Here is a 19,075-nt window from a genome sequence, read left to right on the forward strand (position 1 = left end):
TGTGACCAGTCCCATTGTCCCTGCACTCCGTTCTCATGGAGATGCAATTCCAGTCCTCCCAGACTTGGCAAACATCCCACCTCAGCCAGGCCAGGGGCTCCTTCAGAGTCTGGGATGTCAGTCCTCAACCATTGGAGACAGTTGTGGGGCAAATCACATCCTTGGGCAGACTCTGACACCATCCCAGTCCTGGTGTCCCCACCCTGCTCCTGGTGTCCCCATCCCTGTCCCCATTGTCCCCACCCTGCTCCTGGTGTCCCCATCCCTGTCCCCATTGTCCCCACCCTGCTCCTGGTGTCCCCATCCCTGTCCCCATTGTCCCCATCCCTGTCCCCATTGTCCCCATCCCTGTCCCCATTGTCCCCACCCTGCTCCTGGTGTCCCCATCCCTGTCCCCATTGTCCCCATCCCTGTCCCCATTGTCCCCATCCCTGTCCCCATTGTCCCCACCCTGCTCCTGGTGTCCCCATCCCTGTCTCCATTGTCCCCATCCCTGTCCCCATTGTCCCCAGTGTCCCCATCCCCACTCCTGACTCCCAGAGAGGAACTGCCGGACCCTGGAGGAGGGCACTGGGATTTATTCCCTGCAGCAATGTGGGGTTGGATGGTGGTTGCTGCTGCCCAGTTCCCAAGAAGCATCTCCTGTGGAAAAGGCCCTTGGGGGGAATTCAGGCCAGGCCTGAAGTCAAGTCCACACACCACACACACCACGGCTCAGCTCAGCAAGGAGAGGCAAGAAGGGCCTTTGTAGGATTAATTCCAGCACAGGTTTATTCCAGCACGGCCAAGGGAGATCAGGAACAAAGATCAGCCCTAAACAGAGGTCAGGAACCAAGGGTTTGAGGGCACTGGGCAGGACAAAGGGCAGGGCAAAGGTCAGTGACCCAAAGGGACAACGGGGCCGGTCACCAGGGGCACCATCACCAATGGGAATGCAGGGAAAGGAGAAACAGGAGAACTGGGAGCACTGGGGACACCAGGCTGGGGTAGGGCACAGAGTGTCACAGGGCACTGTGGGGGGAAGATTTCTCTCTCAGCCTGGCTGCAGACTCTGGGCTGTGTTCCTCCAAGGGGAGGCCCTGGATTTTTCCCTGAGGGGTTCAAGGGACTCTGCAATTGCCCAAAGCAGGATTTATTGCCCAAAGCAGGATTTATTGCCCAAGCAGGATAATTTCACACCAGAACTGAAGCATTCAGTTATTCAGATAATGCTCGTAGTTCTTGGCTTTAAACCATTGGAAAAGAGTAAATTGATGCGTTAGCAAGAGCTGTGGGGTGGGTGGGAGCAGCAGGGTGAGCTCTGCCGGCAGCTCTCGGCTTTCCTGGGAAGAGGAAGGGGCTGGATCCAGCTCCGTGGATTGCTCAGGCAGTGACTCCTGCTGGGATGAGAGAGGGTCACGGTGTCACCCTGTCCCTGTCCCCAGCCCACAGGATGGGCCTGGCTGGAGCCCATGGAGAGCAGGAGCTGCTCCAGAATCCCACCTGATCCCACCCCAATCCTGCCCCAGTCCTGCTCCATCCATCCCAACTAATCCCACACTGGAATCCTGCCTTGATCCACAATCCCACCTGATCCCACCCCAATCCTGCCCCAGTCCTGCTCCATCCATCCCACCTGATCCTTGTCTGGAATCCAGCCCTGATCCTGCTCCATCCATCCCACCTGATCCCGCTCCAGACTCCAGCCCCGATCCCACTCCCCAATTCCATCTGATCCTGCTCTGGGCCCCTGCTCTGATCCACAATCCCTCCCTGATCCCAGTCTGTCCATCCTGCCCCGATCCCCCTCTGCAATCCCACCCTGATCCCGCTCCACACCTGCGCTCGAGCCGTTGGTTCCCACATCTCTTACTGCAAAAAGAGAAGATCCATGAGATCCCAGCAGGGATCACAGACCAGGATTAACCCCAGGATCCATCCTGGGATCTGCACAGAGGGGATCCAGAGCTGGATCCACCACTGGGACTCACCGGCTGCCATGTTGTATCCATCCCTGTCCCTCCTCCCTGTGGAAAAACAGTGGGATCAGCGTCAGTGGCACAGGATTCCTGAACGGTGCCGGGTGGATCCGTGCCCCTTCCCGACCCCCATCCCGTGTGTTACCGGATTGGAGCTTCCAGACAATGAATCCAATGAGGCCAGTGAGGATGAGGATGGCAGCGATGACGGACACAGCGACCACCACGGCGAGATTCCCGCCAGATGTCGGCTCTGGGAAATGCGGGATGGTGAGGAGGGGAAGGGGAACCCCCGTTTGGGAATTCCCAATAATTCCCACATTGCCAGGCTCACCCCAAGCGAAGATCCCAGGCTCCAGCATTCCGGGATGCTCCACCCGGCACCGGTACTGCTCCCGCTCCTCCGGCAGCGCCTCGATCCTGGCCCAGGTGTGGAAGGTGCCGTCGCTGCTGGGAACGATCCCGCCCCACTCCGTCTCCTGGTCCCACATTTCATCCCCCTTCAGCCAGTTGACTGCGATGGTCCTGGGGTAGAATCCGTAGGCATGGCAGGACAAGATCAGCGTCCCGTGTTCCTCTTTTCCGGACACATGGACATCAGGGGGCTCTGGAATGGGATAACGGTGAGGTGCATCCATGGAATTCCATGGGAATGGGATGGGGGTGAGATCTGCCCATGGAATTCCATGGGAATGGGATGGGGGTGAGATCTGCCCATGGAATTCCATGGGAATGGGATGGGGGTGAGATCTGCCCATGGAATTCCCACTGGAATGGGATGGGGGTGAGATCTGCCCACAGAATTCTGACAGGAATTTCCGTGTTCTCCAATCCTCCATCCCCAAATCCCAAATTCCCACCCACCTTTGCGCTCCAGCTCCTTCTGCCCATTTCTGACATGTTTCTGGAGCCATTCCAGGCACTCGTGCCTCAGGTAATTTGTCAACCTCTCAGCCTCGGTCTCGTCCTGTTCCCAGCGCCTCCTGGTGATCTCAGCAGCGCTGTCGGCCGCCACGAATCTCCCGAATCCCAGATCAAAGGAGAGGAAATCCTGCCCATCGTAGCCGTACCGGTAGGATCCACGGACACTCCCGTCGGACATGAGGTCACAGCCAATAAGCCGCTGCAGTGTGTGGAGACCTGGGGGGATTGTACCCACAGAGACCCCTGGAATTGTGTCCCAGCCCCACAGAGCCCCATCCCAGCCCTATGGAGCCCCAGAGTCTGATGGAGACCCACAGAGCCCCATCCCAGCCCCTTGGACCCCATGGATCCATATCCCAGCCCCATGGGATGGAACTCCATGGATCCCAACCTGGCCCCACAGATCCCATCCCAGCCCCACAGATCCCAGCCCAGCCCCATGGATCCCGTCCCAGCCCCACAGATCCCATCCCAGCCCCACAGATCCCCCCACTCACCCCTGCTCTGGTTGTACCGGTCCCGCAGTGTCTCCAGGTTCCTGGCATACCAGTGCTGGTTCCTCATACCGATCTGGGTGTTCCTATCCCAATATTCCGGCTCGGCTCTGTCCTTCATCCACTGTGTCAGTGGCTCCATCCGGCCCCGCTCGCTGTCGTAGCGTGTGATGGGGATCCCATCCACAAGCCCAATGGACATGAACTGGGGGACCCCCGGGCTGGGCTCTGTCACTGCCACATTCAGGTAACGCAGGGAGTGGAGAACTGGGGGGACACAGAGATTTGGGGGGTTGAGGGGTCAGGGATCAATGAAAGGGGAAACTGGGAGAGCTGGGAAGGGGTTTGGGGATCCCAGGGCCAAGGAAAGGGTTTGCAGGGCTGGGAGAGGTGGGATGGACAGGAAAGGGTGTGCAGGGGGGTCCAGTGTCCAGGAATGGGGGCTCAGGGGGGTCCAGTGTCCAGGAATGGGGGCTCAGGGGGGTCCCAGTGTCCAGGAATGGGGGCTCAGGGGGGTCCTGGTGTCCAGGAATGGGGGCTCAGGGGGGTCCCAGTGCCCAGGAATGGAGGCTCAGGGGGTCCCAATGTCCAGGAATGGGGGCTCAGGGGGGTCCAGTGTCCAGGAATGGGGCTCAGGGGGGTCCAGTGTCCAGGAATGGGGGCTCAGGGGGGTCCAGTGTCCAGGAATGGGGGTCAGGGGGTCCCAGTCCCAGGAATGGGGGTCAGGGGGTCCAGGGTTATGGAATGGGGGCTCAGGGGGGTCCAGTGTCCAGGAATGGGGGCTCAGGGGGGTCCCAGTGTCCAGGAATGGGGGTCAGGGGGGTCCAGTGCCCAGGAATGGGGGCTCAGGGGGTCCAGGGTTATGGAATAGGGGCTCAGGGGGGTCCAGGAATGGGGGCTCAGGGGGGTCCCAGTGTCCAGGAATGGGGGTCAGGGGGGTCCAGGGTTATGGATTAAGGGGGTGCAGGGACTGGGAGAGGTGGGATGGGGGTTCCAGGGGATCCCCAGTCCCAGGAAATGGGGTCCAGTGGGTCTCAGGGTCAAGGAAAAGGGGGTTATGGGAATTGGGGAAGGTGGGATGGATGGGAAAGGGGGTGCAGGGGGGGATTGGTGCAGGATAAGGTGGTACAGGGGGGTCCCGGTGCCAGATAAGGGGGTACAGGGGGGTCCCGGTGCCCGATAAGGGGGTACAGGGGGGGTCTCTGTGCCAGATAAGGGGGTACAGGGGGGTCCCGGTGCTGGGGAAGGGGATGGAGGGGGGTCACAGCACCCAAATTGGGGGTTCAGGGCGGTTCCCGTTCCCGGAAATGGAAGTTCACGGCGGTTCCGGTGCCCGGGAATTGCAGTTCACGTCAGTCCCGGTTTTGGGGGTCCCCACTCACCTCTCGTGGCGCCCCCAGGGCCCCCCAGGAGCCCCAGGAGCCCCAAGAGCGCCCCCAGACCCAGCGCTGGAGCCATCGCACTGCTCGGCTGCGGCCCCGCCCCAGCCCTGGCCCCGCCCCCAGAGCCGCCTCCCGCCCCGCCATTGGCCGCGTTATTTCACACCCGCCAATCGCCGCCCGGAGGTTTGAGTGACGTCACCAGTCGCCGGGCAGATCGCGGTCTCGCAGGTTGGGACGCGAAACCGAAAGAGACCGAGGGAGGGGACGGGGAATTCCAGAGAATTCGTTTGGGGCTGGAAAAGGGGGGACAGGGGGGTCCCGGTGCCCAGAAATGGGGGTTCAGGGGGGTCCTGTTGCTGGGGAAGGGAGTACAGGGGTCCTGGTGCCCAGAAATGGGGGTTCAGGGGGGTTTCCTTCCCGGAATTCGGGGTTCAAGGGGGTCCTGGTGCCCAGAAATGGGGTACAGGGGGGTCCTGTGCTGCGGAATGGGGGTTCAGGGGGGTCCTGTGCTGGGGAATGGGGATTCAGGGGAGTTTCCTTTCCGGAATTCGGGGTTCAAGGGGGTCCTGCTGCCCAGAAATGGGGGCTCAGGGGGGGTTTTAGTGCCCGAAAATGGGGTCCAGGGGGCTCCTGGTGCCCAGGAATGGTGGTTCAGGGGGATCTCGGTGCCCGATAAGGTGGTGCAGAGGGGTTTCCATGGGGGATAAGAGGTGTCCATTGGGGGACAAGGGGGTGTCCACTGGGGATAAGGGGGTCTCCATTGGGGATAAGGGGTCTCCATTGGGGATTAGAGGGTGTCCATTGGGGTTAAGGGGGTCTCCATTGGGGTACAGGGGGTCTCCATGGGGGTCAAGGGGGTCTTCATTGGGGTACAGGGGGTCTCCATGGGGGTCAAGGGGGTCTCCATTGGGGTACAGGGGGTCTCCATGGGGGTTAAGGGGGTCTCCATTGGGGTCAAGGGGCTGCAGGCGGTGACCGCCCGAGACTGCGCATGCGCCGCTTCCGCCCAGATTCCCGCCAGCCGCGGCCGCTGATTATCCACCCGAATAAAATCCCGCGCCAAATCTCGCGAGAGTGAAATGGGCGCCGCCATCTTTGTAGTCTCTCTCCTCAGCCCCTTCGCTTTTTCCACCTAAATCCGGCCCGAGAATGGGGGAAATGCGCCTGAAAACGCCGGGATTGAGCTGAAATCCACCGGAATTACGATAAAGAGCCCAAATCCAGCTCGGAGCGTCCCCTAGGAGCCCTCACGCAGCGCAAGGTGCCCATTTCTGGAGCGAAGTGGCGCCGCTATTTTGGTCTCGGGCATTTCCGCCCGACCGACGGCGCTCTCCTCAGGCTGGCGGGGGAAAGAGCCTTCAAATCCAGCTCGGAACCCCCAAATTCAGCCTGGAAGCCCCAAAATTGAGCCCTAAAGCCCCAAATCTATCCTGGAGACCCCTCAGGGGTTCGCCTTAAAGAACAAGCACAATCAGCGGCAAATCTCGCGAGATCGCAAGTGAAGCCGCCCCGCCATTTTAGTCTCGGGCTCTTCCGCCCGATCCACGGAGCTTCTCTCGGGCTGAGGGGGGCACGGAGCTCTCAAATCCAGCTCGGAAACCTTGAATTCATCCTAAAAATCCACAAATTGATCATTAAAGCCCCAAATCCAGCCAGGAGACCCCTAAGGGGCTCGCCCCAAACATCCAGCATATCCAGCGGCAAATCTCGCGAGATCGCAAATGAAGCCGCGCCACCATTTTGGTCTCGGGCAGTTTCGCCCGCTCCACGGAGTCTTCAAATCCAGCTCCATACCCCAAATTCAACATAAAGCTCAGAAATTTAGCGTGAAAATCTCGAAATTGAGCCTTAAAGCCCCAAATCCAGCCTGGAGATCCCTCAGGGGCTCTCCCGAAACATCCAGCACAACCAGCGGCAAATCTCGGGAGGTCACACATGAAGCCCCCGCCGCCATTTTGGTCTCGGGCAGTTTCGCCCGCTCCCCGGAGCCTTCAAATCCAGCTCGAAAACCCCAAATTCAACGTAAAGCCCAAAAATTCAGCCTAAAAACCTCAAAATTGAGTATTCAAGCCCCAAATCCAGCCTGGAGACTCCTCAGGGGCTCGCCCGAAGCATCCAGCACAGCCAGGGGCAAATCTCGCGATATCACAAAGAAGCCGCCCCGCCATTTTGGTCTCGGGCATTTTCGCGCGTTCCACGGAGCTCCTCTCGGGCTGGGGGGGCACGGAGCCTTCCAATCCAGCCCGGAAACGCCAAATCAACTTAAGCCCAAACATTCATCCCAAAACCCCTGAAATTGAGCGTTAAAGCCCCAAATCCAGCCTGGAGACCCCTCAGCGGCTCGCCCGAAACAACCGGCACAACCTGCGGCAAACCTCGCGAGATTACACATGAAGCCGCCGCCGCCATTTTGGTCTCGGGAATTTTCGCCCGTACCACGAAGCTACTCTCGGGCTGGCGGGGCACGGAGCCCTCAAATCCAGTCCGGAAACCCCAAATTCAGCCTGAAAGCCACAAAATTGAGCCTTAAAGCCCCAAATACAGCCTGGAGATCCCTCAGGGGCTCGCCCGAAACATCCAGCACAACCAGCGGCAAATCTCGCGAGATCACACATGAAGCCGCCGCCGCCATTTTGGTCTCGGGCACTTCCGCCCGTTCCACGCAACCTTCAATTCTAATTTTTACATCAAATAATTTCAATTCTAACACTAATTAGAATTATGCCATTCTAATTTTAACAATCGAATTTTTCCATTCAATTCTAATTTCCATTCTGATTTTATCAACATAATTAATTTCCATTTTAACACTAATTAGATTAATTCCATTCTAATTTCCATTCTGATTTTAACAATCAAATTTTCCCATTCAATTCTGATTTTAACATAATTTAATTTCCATTTTAACACTAATTAGAATTATTCCATTCTAATTTCCATTCAAATTTTAACAATTGAATTTTTCCATTTAATTCTAATTTCCATTCTAATTTTAACAACATAATTAATTTCCATTCTAACACTAATTACATTAATTCCATTCTAATTCCCATTCAGATTTTAACAATGGAATTTTCCCATTCGATGTCCCCAAATGTCCCCAATCATCACATGGGACACACGGGTTTGGTTGGGAGGTGTCACCTCCCGTTTAATTTGGGGACATTGGGGAGGTTTGGGGAGGTTTGGGGACATTTGGGGAGGTTTGAGGACATTTGGGGACTTTGGGGACATTGGGGTCATTTGGGGACATTTGGGGACTTTGGGGACATTTGGGGAGGTTTGGGGACTTTAAGACATTTGGGGACTTTGGGGTTGGGGACATTGAGGAGGTTTGGGGACATTTGGGGGGACTTTGGGGACATTGCAACCGTCACGTGAAGAGCTGCCCTGGACTGAGAGAAGAGGAGGGGACACTTGGGGACAGTGGGGACACTGGTGTCACCTCCCCTCCGGGGGCCAGAGGCGCAGGCAGAGCCCCCCGATGACAAAGGCCACCAGGGCCACCCCCGCCATCTCCTCCACGCTGGGGCCGGTGGCACCTGTGGGGACATTGGGGACGCGTCACCGACACCCCCAGGTGGCACCGACCCCGTCCTGGTGTCACCGACCCCGTCCTGGTGTCACCGACCCCGTCCTGGTGTCATTGACCCCGTCCTGGTGTCCCCAACCTTGTCCCTGGTGTCACCAACTCCATCCCAGTGTCCTCAATCCTGTCCCTGGTGTCCCCAACCCCATCCCAGGTGTCCCCAACCCTGTTTCCAATGTCCCCAACCCCATTCCAAGTGTCCCCAACTCAATCCCAGGTGTCCCCAGACCCTCCAAACCCTTGCCCTGGTGTCCACACTGTCCCCAACTTTGCTCCTGATGTCCCCAGCTCCATCCCAGGTGTCCCTAGTGTCCCCAGGTGTCCCCAAACCCATCCCAGGTGTCCCCAGGTGTCCCCAGGTGTCCCCAGTGTCCCCAGGTGTCCCCAAACCCATCCCAGGTGTCCCCAGGTGTCCCCAGTGTCCCCAGGTGTCCCCAGTGTCCCCAGGTGTTCCCAGGTGTCCCCAAACCCATCCCAGGTGTCCCCAGTGTCCCCAGTGTCCCCAGGTGTCCCCAGTGTCCCCAGTGTCCCCAGGTGTCCCCGTCTCACCGGCCACGCGCACGGTGACCCTGTGGGGGCTGTCCCAGGCCGGGTGTGTCACCAGGCAGCTGTAGCTGTCCCCGGCTGTCCCCGCGGCCACGCGCAGCCCCGCGCTGCGGCTGAAGGTGCCGTCGGCCGCCCGCCGGTGCCCCGAGCTCCAGCTCAGCCCCACGGGGGTGTCCCCAGGGCTCGGGGTGTCCCCAGGGGTGTCCCCAGGGCTGGCGGTGACCCCCAGGGTGACCCCCCGGGCCCGGCGCTCCCAGCGGAATCCGACGTCCAGCGGGAAAAAGCCGACGGCGTCACAGCGGAGCTCGGCCGGGAGCCCCGGGGACAGCACCGGGGGCACCAGGGACACCTGGGGGGGAGCTGGGGACACGGGTTATACTGGGTTACACTGGGTTAGACTGGGAGCCCCGGGGACAGCACCGGGGGCACCAGGGACACCTGGGGGGGAGCTGGGGACACGGGTTATACTGGGTTACACTGGGTTAGACTGGGAGCCCCGGGGACAGCACCGGGGGCACCAGGGACACCTGCGGGGGAGCTGGGGACACAGGATTATACTGGGTTATACTGGGAGCCCCGGGGACAGCACCGGGGGCACCAGGGACACCTGCGGAGGGGCTGGGGACACGGGGACAGACTGGGTTAGACTGGGAGCCCTGGGGACAGCACCGGGGGCACCAGGGACACCTGCGGAGGGGCTGGGGACACGGGAACAGACTGGGTTAGACTGGGGTGTACTGGGAGGGGACTGGGTTATACTGGGAGGGACTGGGTTATACTGGCAGGGACTGGGTTATACTGGGAGGGAGTGAGGGAACTGGGTTATACTGGGTTATACTGGGAGGGGACTGGGAAGGAACTGGGAGGGAACTGGGAGGGGACTGGGTTATACTGGGAGGGACTGGGTTACACTGGGAGGGGACTGGGATGAAACTGGGAGAGACTGGGAGGGAACTAGGGAAGACTAGGAGGGACTGGAGCAGACTGGCTTATACTGGGAAGGACTGAGATGGAACTGGGAGGGACTGGGAGAGACTGAGAGGGAACTGGGTTATACTGGGAGGGACTGGGAGGGAACTGAGATGGAACTGGGAGGGACTGGGAGCTCAGCTGGGAGCCCTGGGGGCAGCACAGGGGGCACCAGGGGAGGGGCTGGGGACACACGGACACCTCAGATGGGGGAGTGGGAGAGACTGGGAAGGACTGGGTTATACTGGGAGGGACTGTGAGAGACTGGGTTACAGTGAGAGGGACTGAGATGAAACTGGGAAGGAACTTGGAGAGACTGGAATGGAACTGGGAGAGACTGGAATGGAACTGGGAGGAACTGGGAGGGAACTTGGAGAGACTGGGTTATACTGGGAAGGACCAGGAGGGAACTGGGAGGGCCTGGGTTATACTGGAAAGGACTGGGATGGAACTCAGAGGAACTAGGAGAGACTGGGATGGAACTGGGAGGGACTGGGTTATACTGGGAGGGAATTGGGTTATACTGGGAGGGACTGGGAGCTTGGCCGGGAGCCCTGGGGACACATGGACACCTCAGATGTGGGGACTGGGAGGGAGTGAGAGAAAGTGGGAGGGAACTGGGATGGAACTGGGAGGGAACTGGGAGAGACTGGGATGGACTGGGTTATACTGGGAGGGACTGGGATGGACTGAGATGGAACTGGGAGGGAACTTGGAGACACTAGGAGGGACTGGGAGGGAACTGGGAGGGACTGCGTTATATTGGGAAGGACTGGGATGAAACTAAGACAGACTGGGAGGGAACTGGGATGGACTGGGAGGGACTGGGAGCCCCGGCACCTCCCACCCGCCCCCAGCCCCGCCCCCAGCACTGACCAATGACGTTGACCCGCAGCACCTGCTGCAGCTGCCCGAGGGGCGTGGCCACGGAGCAGACGAAGGAACCGTCGTCGGACACCGAGAGCGGCGGCAGCTGCAGAGACAACTCCAGGGCGCCCCCCGGCGGCTGGGAGGACCCAGGGAAGGGCGGGTGTTAATGGCGCCCCCCAGCGGCTGGGAAGACCATGGCGGTTCCGTGGCTGCAGCGCCGCCTTGTGGCTGGGAGGACTGAGCCCATTCCAGGCCTGCAGAGCCCCCTGGCGGCTGGGAAGACCTCAGTAGTTCCATGTCCATGACACCCCTGATGTCCCCTCCCGTGTCCCCGTCCCTCCCCTGTGTCCCCGTCCCTCCCGTGTGTCCCCATCCCTCACCTGTGTCTCCTCCCTATGTCCTCTCCCCTGTGTCCCCACCCCTCCCCTGTGTGCCTGTCCCTCCCTTGTGTCCCCTCCCCTGTGTCCCCATCCCTCCCCTGTGTCCCTGTCCCTCCCGTGTCCCCATCCCTCCCCTGTGTCCCCACCTCTCACCTGTGTCTCTGTCCCTCCCCTGTGTCCCCATCCCTCACCTGTGTCCCTGTCCCTCCCCTGTGTCCCCATCCCTCCCCTGTGTCCCTGTCCCTCCCATGTCCCCATCCCTCCCCTGTGTCCCTGTCCCTCCCGTGTCCCCATCCCTCACCTGTGTCCCCGTCCCTCCCGTGTGTCCCCTCCCGTGTGTCCCCATCTCTCCCGTGTCCCCATCCCTGTGTCCCCTCCCCTGTGTCCCCTGTGCCCCCCCAGCCCCGGGGGTGTCCTGGTGTCCCCTCACCTGTGTCCCCCCTGCCCTGGGGGTGTCCCCTCCCCTGTGTCCCCTGTGCCCTGGGGGTGTCCCCTCACCTGTGTCCCCCATACCCCAGGGGTGTCCCGGTGTCCCCTCACCTGTGTCCCCTGTGTCCCAGGAGTCCCCTGGTGTCCCCTCACCTGTGTCCCCTGTGTCCCCTGTACCCCAGGAGTCCCCTGGTGTCCCCTCACCTGTGTCCCCTGTGTCCCAGGAGTGCCCTGGTGTCCCCTCACCTGTGTCCCCTGTGTCCCAGGAGTCCCCTGGTGTCCCCTCACCTGTGTCCCCTGTACCCCAGGAGTCCCCTGGTGTCCCCTCACCTGTGTCCCCTGTGTCCCAGGAGTGCCCTGGTGTCCCCTCACCTGTGTCCCCTGTACCCCAGGAGCCCCCTGGTGTCCCCTCACCTGTGTCCCCTGTGTCCCCTGTGTCCCAGGAGCCCCCTGGTGTCCCCTCACCTGTGTCCCCTGTGTCCCCTGTGCCCCAGGAGCCCCCTGGTGTCCCCTCACCTGTGTCCCCTGTGTCCCAGGAGTCCCCTGGTGTCCCCTCACCTGTGTCACCTGTGTCCCCTGTGTCCCAGGAGCCCCCTGGTGTCCCCTCACCTGTGTCCCCTGTGTCCCAGGAGTCCCCTGGTGTCCCCTCACCTGTGTCACCTGTGTCCCCTGTGTCCCAGGAGTGCCCTGGTGTCCCCTCACCTGTGTCCCCTGTACCCCAGGAGCCCCCTGGTGTCCCCTCACCTGTGTCCCCTGTGTCCCCTGTACCCCAGGAGCCCCCTGGTGTCCCCTCACCTGTGTCCCCTGTGTCCCCTGTGTCCCAGGAGCCCCCTGGTGTCCCCTCACCTGTGTCCCCTGTGTCCCCCCTGCCCTGGAGGTCCCCTGGTGTCCCCTCACCTGTGTCCCCTGTGTCCCAGGAGTCCCCTGGTGTCCCCTCACCTGTGTCCCCTGTGTCCCCGGAGTCCCCTGGTGTCCCCTCACCTGTGTCCCCTGTGTCCCAGGAGTCCCCTGGTGTCCCCTCACCTGTGTCCCCTGTGTCCCAGGAGTCCCCTGGTGTCCCCTCACCTGTGTCCCCTGTGTCCCAGGAGTCCCCTGGTGTCCCCTCACCTGTGTCCCCACCCCAGGAGTCCCCTGGTGTCCCCTCACCTGTGTCACCTGTGTCCCCGGAGTCCCCTGGTGTCCCCTCACCTGTGTCACCTGTGTCCCCTGTGTCCCAGGAGTGCCCTGGTGTCCCCTCACCTGTGTCCCCTGTACCCCAGGAGCCCCCTGGTGTCCCCTCACCTGTGTCCCCTGTGTCCCCTGTACCCCAGGAGCCCCCTGGTGTCCCCTCACCTGTGTCCCCTGTGTCCCCTGTGTCCCAGGAGCCCCCTGGTGTCCCCTCACCTGTGTCCCCTGTGTCCCCCCTGCCCTGGAGGTCCCCTGGTGTCCCCTCACCTGTGTCCCCTGTGTCCCAGGAGTCCCCTGGTGTCCCCTCACCTGTGTCCCCTGTGTCCCCGGAGTCCCCTGGTGTCCCCTCACCTGTGTCCCCTGTGTCCCAGGAGTCCCCTGGTGTCCCCTCACCTGTGTCCCCTGTGTCCCAGGAGTCCCCTGGTGTCCCCTCACCTGTGTCCCCTGTGTCCCAGGAGTCCCCTGGTGTCCCCTCACCTGTGTCCCCACCCCAGGAGTCCCCTGGTGTCCCCTCACCTGTGTCACCTGTGTCCCCGGAGTCCCCTGGTGTCCCCTCACCTGTGTCCCCTGTGCCCCAGGAGTCCCCTGGTGTCCCCTCACCTGTGTCCCCTGTGTCCCCTGTGTCCCCTGGTGTCCCCTCACCTGTGTCCCCTGTGTCCCCTGTGTCCCCTGGTGTCCCCTCACCTGTGTCCTCTGTGTCCCAGGAGTCCCCTGGTGTCCCCTCACCTGTGTCCCCTGTGTCCCCTGTGTCCCCTGGTGTCCCCTCACCTGTGTCCCCTGTGTCCCCTGTGTCCCCTGGTGTCCCCTCACCTGTGTCCCCTGTGTCCCCTGTGTCCCCTGGTGTCCCCTCACCTGTGTCCCCTGTGTCCCAGGAGTCCCCTGGTGTCCCCTCACCTGTGTCCCCTGTGTCCCCTGTGTCCCCTGGTGTCCCCTCACCTGTGTCCCCTGTGTCCCCTGTGTCCCAGGAGTCCCCTGGTGTCCCCTCACCTGTGTCCCCTGTGTCCCCTGGTGTCCCCTCACCTGTGTCCTCTGTGTCCCAGGAGTCCCCTGGTGTCCCCTCACCTGTGTCCCCTGTGTCCCCTGTGTCCCCTGGTGTCCCCTCACCTGTGTCCCCTGTGTCCCCTGTGTCCCAGGAGCCCCCTGGTGTCCCCTCACCTGTGTCCCCTGTGTCCCCTGTGCCCCAGGAGTCCCCTGGTGTCCCCTCACCTGTGTCCCCTGTGTCCCCTGTACCCCAGGAGCCCCCTGGTGTCCCCTCACCTGTGTCCCCTGTGTCCCCTGTGTCCCAGGAGCCCCCTGGTGTCCCCTCACCTGTGTCCCCTGTGTCCCCTGTGTCCCAGGAGTCCCCTGGTGTCCCCTCACCTGTGTCCCCTGTGTCCCAGGAGTCCCCTGGTGTCCCCTCACCTGTGTCCCCTGTGTCCCCACCCCAGGAGTCCCCTGGTGTCCCCTCACCTGTGTCCCCTGTGTCCCAGGAGTCCCCTGGTGTCCCCTCACCTGTGTCCCCTGTGTCCCCTGTGTCCCCTGGTGTCCCCTCACCTGTGTCCCCTGTGTCCCCTGTGCCCCAGGAGTCCCCTGGTGTCCCCTCACCTGTGTCCCCTGTGTCCCCTGTGTCCCCTCACCTGTGTCCCCTGTGTCCCCTGTACCCCAGGAGTCCCCTGGTGTCCCCTCACCTGTGTCCCCTGTGTCCCCTGTGTCCCCTCACCTGTGTCCCCTGTGTCCCCTGTACCCCAGGAGTCCCCTGGTGTCCCCTCACCTGTGTCCCCTGTGTCCCCTGTGTCCCCTGGTGTCCCCTCACCTGTGTCCCCTGTGTCCCCTGTGTCCCCTGGTGTCCCCTCACCTGTGTCTCCTGTGCCCCAGGAGTCCCCTGGTGTCCCCTCACCTGTGTCCCCTGTGTCCCAGGAGTCCCCTGGTGTCCCCCCAGCAGCAGCAGGACCCCCGGGGCGGCCGCGGTGACACGGGAGGTGACAGAGTTGAAGGCCAGCAGGCTGCGGGTGACGCCGTCGCGGTGCTGGAGCCACTCCAGGCTGAAGGGCCCCGGGGGGGGGCTCAGGGAGCAGTGGAGGGTCTGGGGGGTCCCCACCAGCCCCCGCAGCCTCGGCGTCACCGTCGAGATGGACAGGGACGCTGCGGGGACAGGAGTCACAGGGGGGACATGGGGACAGTGAGGGGACACTGAGGGGTGCAGGGACATGGGGACATTGAGGAGACATTGAAGGGCATTGGGGACATTGGGGATATGGGGGATAAAGGGACATTGACAGGTTGGAGGGACATGGGGACATTGAAGGGCTTTGGGGACATTGGGGATGTGCGGGGACATGGGGACATTGAGGGGGTGGAGGGACATGGGGACATTGAGGGGACATTGAAGGGCATTGGGGACATTGGGGACATGGGGGACAAGGGGACACTGAGGGGCTGGAGGGATGTGGTGACATTGAGGGGACATTTAGGAGACACTAAGGACATGGGAGGACATAGGGACACTGAGGGGGTGGAGGGACATGGGGACACTGAGGGGACATTTAGGGGCTTTAGGGATAAGGGGACATTGAGGGGGTAAAGGGACATGGGGACACTGAGGGGACGTTTAGGGGACATCGAGGACAGGGGAGACATGAGGACATTATGATGGGAGGATATGGGGACAATGTGGGGACATTTAGGGGACATTAAGGACATGGGGGGACATGGGGACATTGAGGGGTTGGAGGGACATGGGGACATTTAGGGGCATTGGGGACATTGGGGGCATGGGGACTTTGGGGACATCAGGGACATGGAGGGACATGGGGACAATGGGGGAACATTTAGGGGACATCAAGGACATGGGGGGGACATGGGGACATTGAGGGGCTTTGGGGACATTGGGGATGTGGGGGATAAGGGGACACTGAGGGGGTGGAGGGACATGGGGACAACAAGGGGACATTTAGGGGACATCAAAGACATGGGGGGACATGGGGACATTATGTAGGGGGACACGGGGATGACAAGGGGACAGTTAGGGGACATTGAGGACATTATGGGGACATTGAGAGGTTAGAGGGACATGGGGACATTTAGGAGCATTGGGGACATCATGAGGTGAATAAAGGGACATTATGATGGGGTGACATGGGGACAATGAGGGGACACTTAGGGGACATCATAGAGAGATAAGGGGACATTATGATGAGGGGACATGGGGACATTTAGGGACATTGGGGACATCAGTGACATGGAGGGACAACAAGGGGACACTGAGGGGACACTAAAAACACGTTGGGGACATGGAGGGACAGGTGCGAATAAAGGGGGGGACATTGAGGGGAACATGAAGATCTGGGGACATTTGGGGACCTTTGGGGTGTCACAGGTGACACAGAGGTGACACAGGTGACACACAGGTGACACAGGTGACCCCACCCCTCACCATTAACCCTTTGTGTGCCCGGCGCCGTCTCCTGCAGCAGCACTGTCCCCTCCCTGGCGGGTGTCCCCTCCCTGGCGGGTGTCCCCTCCCTGGCGGGTGTCCCCAGGGCCAGCAGCCACCAGCGTGTCCCCAGCGCGGGGTGACACTCCTGGGGGTGGCCCGGGGGTGGCAGCAGCGGGGCCGTGGGGCTCAGCTCGCACCGGGGGGGCTCCTGGGAGGGACCCCAAAACTCCCCCAGGAGCCCCCAGGGGTCTGCGGGGACAAGGGGAGGGTGAGAAACAGGATCCTGTCCCCAAAATGACCCAAAAATCACCTCAAAACCATTCAAAATCCACCCCAAATCCCCCAAAATTGCGCCAAAACTCCTCCAGGAGGCCCCCAACCTCCCCAGATCACCCCAAAACCCCTCAGACCTCCCAAAATCTCCCTAAAATCCCCCCAAACCTCACAAAATTGCCCCAAAACCCTCCCAGGACCCCTCAAAATCCTCAAAATTGTCCCAACTGCCCCCCAGAATTGCCCCAAAACCTCCCTGGACCCCCCAGATCACCCCCAACCTCCACTGGGACCCTCCAAAATCCCCCAAAATCACTCCAAAGCCCCCCAGGACCCCCCAAGTCCCTAAAATTGTCCCAAACCCTCCCCAAATTCCCAAAAATCACCCTCAACCACCCCAGGACACCCCTAAACCCCCCAAAATCTCCCCCAAATCCCCCCAGGACCCCCCAAATCCCCCCAAAAATCGCCCCAAATCCTCCCAGGACCCACAAAATCTCTCCCCAAACTCCCCAAAAATCGCCCTCAACCCCCTCAGGACCCCAAAAGTCCCCCAATATCTCCCCCAACCCCCCCAAAATCACTCCCAAATCCCCAAAAATTGCTCCCAACCCCCACCCAGGACACCCCCAAACCCCCCAAAATCTCTCCAAATCCCCCCAGAACCCCTCAAAACCTCCCCAAATCCCCCCCAAACTCCCCCAAAATTGTCTCAACTCCCCCCCAGAACACCCCAAATACTCCCAAAAATCCCCCCAAAATCCCCCTCAACCCCACCCAGGGACCCCCCCAAAATCCTCTCAGAACTCCCAAACCCCCCAAAAATCCCCCCCAAACCCCCCTAGAATCCCCCCAACCCCCATAAATTGTAGTGTGGGGTGTCCCACCGGTGACATCAAAGGTTCTCTGGGGGTCCTGGGGGTCTGGGGGGGCTCCGGGACCCCCCAAAATCCTGAGCAGGGCCGGGCGGGGGGAGGGGGTGCCGCGCTGGTCCAGCAGGGGGCACTGCAGCTCCCGGAGGGGCTCCCCAAAAACACAGACCGCCCCCCAAAGCAGGAACAGCCCTGGGGAGAGAAAAGAGGGGTTTTGGGGGGTCCTGAGGGGTCTTGGGGGAGGTTTGGGGGAATTTGGGGGGTCCTGAGAGGGATTTGGGGGGTCCTGGAGGGGATTTGGGGGGGATTGGGGGGGGTTTGGGGGGGTCTTGGGGGAAGTTTGGGGGGGATTTGGGGGGTCCTGGGTGAAGTTTGGTGGAATTTTGGGGGTATTTGGGGAGTCCTGAGGGGGTTTTGGGGGGTTTTGGGGGTTATTTAGGGGATTCTGGGGGGATTTGTGGAATCCTGGAGGAGATTTGGGGGGTCCTGGGTGAAGTTTGGGGGGATTTTGGGGGTATTTGGGGAGGCCTGAGGGGGTTTTGGGGGGTCCTGGGTCGGATTTGGGTGAGTTTGGGGTGTCCTGGGGATTCCTGGAAGGAATTTCAGTGGGATTTGGGGGATCCTGGAGGGGATTTGGGGGAGTTTGGGAGTCCTGAGAGGTTTGCGGGGGGGTTCTGGGGAGATTTTGGGGGTCCTAGGAGGGATTTGGGGGGTCTTGTGGGATTTTGGGGAGGATTTTGGGGATCCCAGGGGGATTTGGGCGGTCCTGGGTGGATTTGGGGGATCCTGGAGGGGATTTGGGTGATTCTGGGGTGGATTTCGGGGGAAATTTGAGGGGATTTGGGGGGATTTTTGGGGATCCAGGAAGGGTTGGGGGGGACAGAGGGGTTTTTGGGGGGGATTTGTGGGAATTTTTGGCCCTGGAAGGATTTAGAGGATCCTTGAGGGGATTTGGGGGAGTTCGGGGGTCCTGGAGGGATTTTCGGGGTGTGAGAGGCCCTGGAGGGGTTTTGGGGGGAATTTGAAGGATCCCGGGGGGATTTGGGGGATCCTGCGAAGATTTTGTGGTTCCAGGGGAGATTCGGTTAAGTCTTTATGGGAAAAAACCACGAATTTAGGGCGTTTTCGGGTATGAAATTCGAGATAACCCGGCTGTGGGAAAGTCCCGAATTCGAAAGCTCCGGGTCATGGCGGGCACCGAGTTTTGAGATTTCGGGGATTTTTTAGGAAGATTTCCCAGGATTTGGGGCTCCAGGGGAGGTTCAGGGATGGGACCCGCTGGGATTTGGGGTCGGGGGGGTTTTGGGGGTCCCGATTTTTGAAGTTTTTTTCGCCCTTTTCTCACCCGTCAGCACCGGCCGCGCTCCCGCCATCGCTTTCGATTTCGCCTCAGGCCGCGCCCACCGCCCAAAACCGCTCAAAAACCTCCCAAAAAACCCCAAAATTGTCCTAAAATTCCTATCTGGGGGTTTGGTGGAGCCCCAGACCCCGAAATTCCCCTCAGGAATCCCAAAAATTCCCCGCGGTGCCCTCAAAAACCCCCTTAAATTCCCCCTCAGGGGCTCCGGCCACGCCCCCAAAACCAAATCCGCCCCCAAAACCTCCCAAAAAACCCCAAAATCGACCCAAAATTCATCTCAGGGGGTTTGGTGGAGCCCCAGACCGCAAAATTCCCCTCAGGGACCCCAAATTTCCCCTCAGGAATCCCAAAAATTCCCCGCGGCGCCCTCAAAAACCCCCTAAAATTCCCCCCTCAGGAGCTCCGGCCACGCCCCCAAACCCAAATCCACCCCCAAAACCTCCCAAA

The 19,075-nt window shown here is 60.9% G+C and overlaps 2 protein-coding genes across 3 annotated transcripts; both read right to left on the reverse strand.

The window, feature by feature from the left end:
- Window positions 1-740: 740 nt before the first annotated feature.
- Window positions 741-4,864, reverse strand: LOC310921631 (class I histocompatibility antigen, F10 alpha chain-like). 2 transcript variants are annotated; one of them, XM_083881816.1, is made up of 8 exons: window positions 4,759-4,864; window positions 3,380-3,643; window positions 2,823-3,098; window positions 2,293-2,565; window positions 2,104-2,211; window positions 1,971-2,006; window positions 1,819-1,851; window positions 741-1,376 (listed from the first exon to the last, which is right to left on the reverse strand). In XM_083881816.1, the coding sequence occupies exons 1-8, from the start codon at window positions 4,832-4,834 to the stop codon at window positions 1,363-1,365; spliced, it is 1,080 nt and encodes a 359-aa protein (XP_083737942.1). In that variant the 5' UTR covers window positions 4,835-4,864; the 3' UTR covers window positions 741-1,362. The 2 variants fall into 2 exon arrangements, with proteins under 2 accessions (XP_083737942.1, XP_083737941.1); XM_083881815.1 differs by having other exon boundaries at window positions 741-1,379.
- Window positions 4,865-7,780: 2,916 nt separating this feature from the next.
- On the reverse strand, window positions 7,781-18,833 carry TAPBP (TAP binding protein). The gene is made up of 9 exons (XM_083881731.1): window positions 18,614-18,833; window positions 17,284-17,460; window positions 16,121-16,372; window positions 14,585-14,829; window positions 11,956-12,024; window positions 10,739-10,868; window positions 9,501-9,511; window positions 8,897-9,242; window positions 7,781-8,300 (listed from the first exon to the last, which is right to left on the reverse strand). Exons 1-9 carry the CDS (start codon window positions 18,639-18,641, stop codon window positions 8,200-8,202), a joined length of 1,359 nt encoding a protein of 452 aa, XP_083737857.1. The 5' UTR covers window positions 18,642-18,833; the 3' UTR covers window positions 7,781-8,199.
- Window positions 18,834-19,075: the final 242 nt, after the last annotated feature.

The sequence above is a fragment of the Zosterops lateralis genome (assembly GCF_965231275.1).
Source record: "Zosterops lateralis genome assembly, chromosome: 35".
NCBI lineage: Eukaryota > Metazoa > Chordata > Aves > Passeriformes > Zosteropidae > Zosterops > Zosterops lateralis.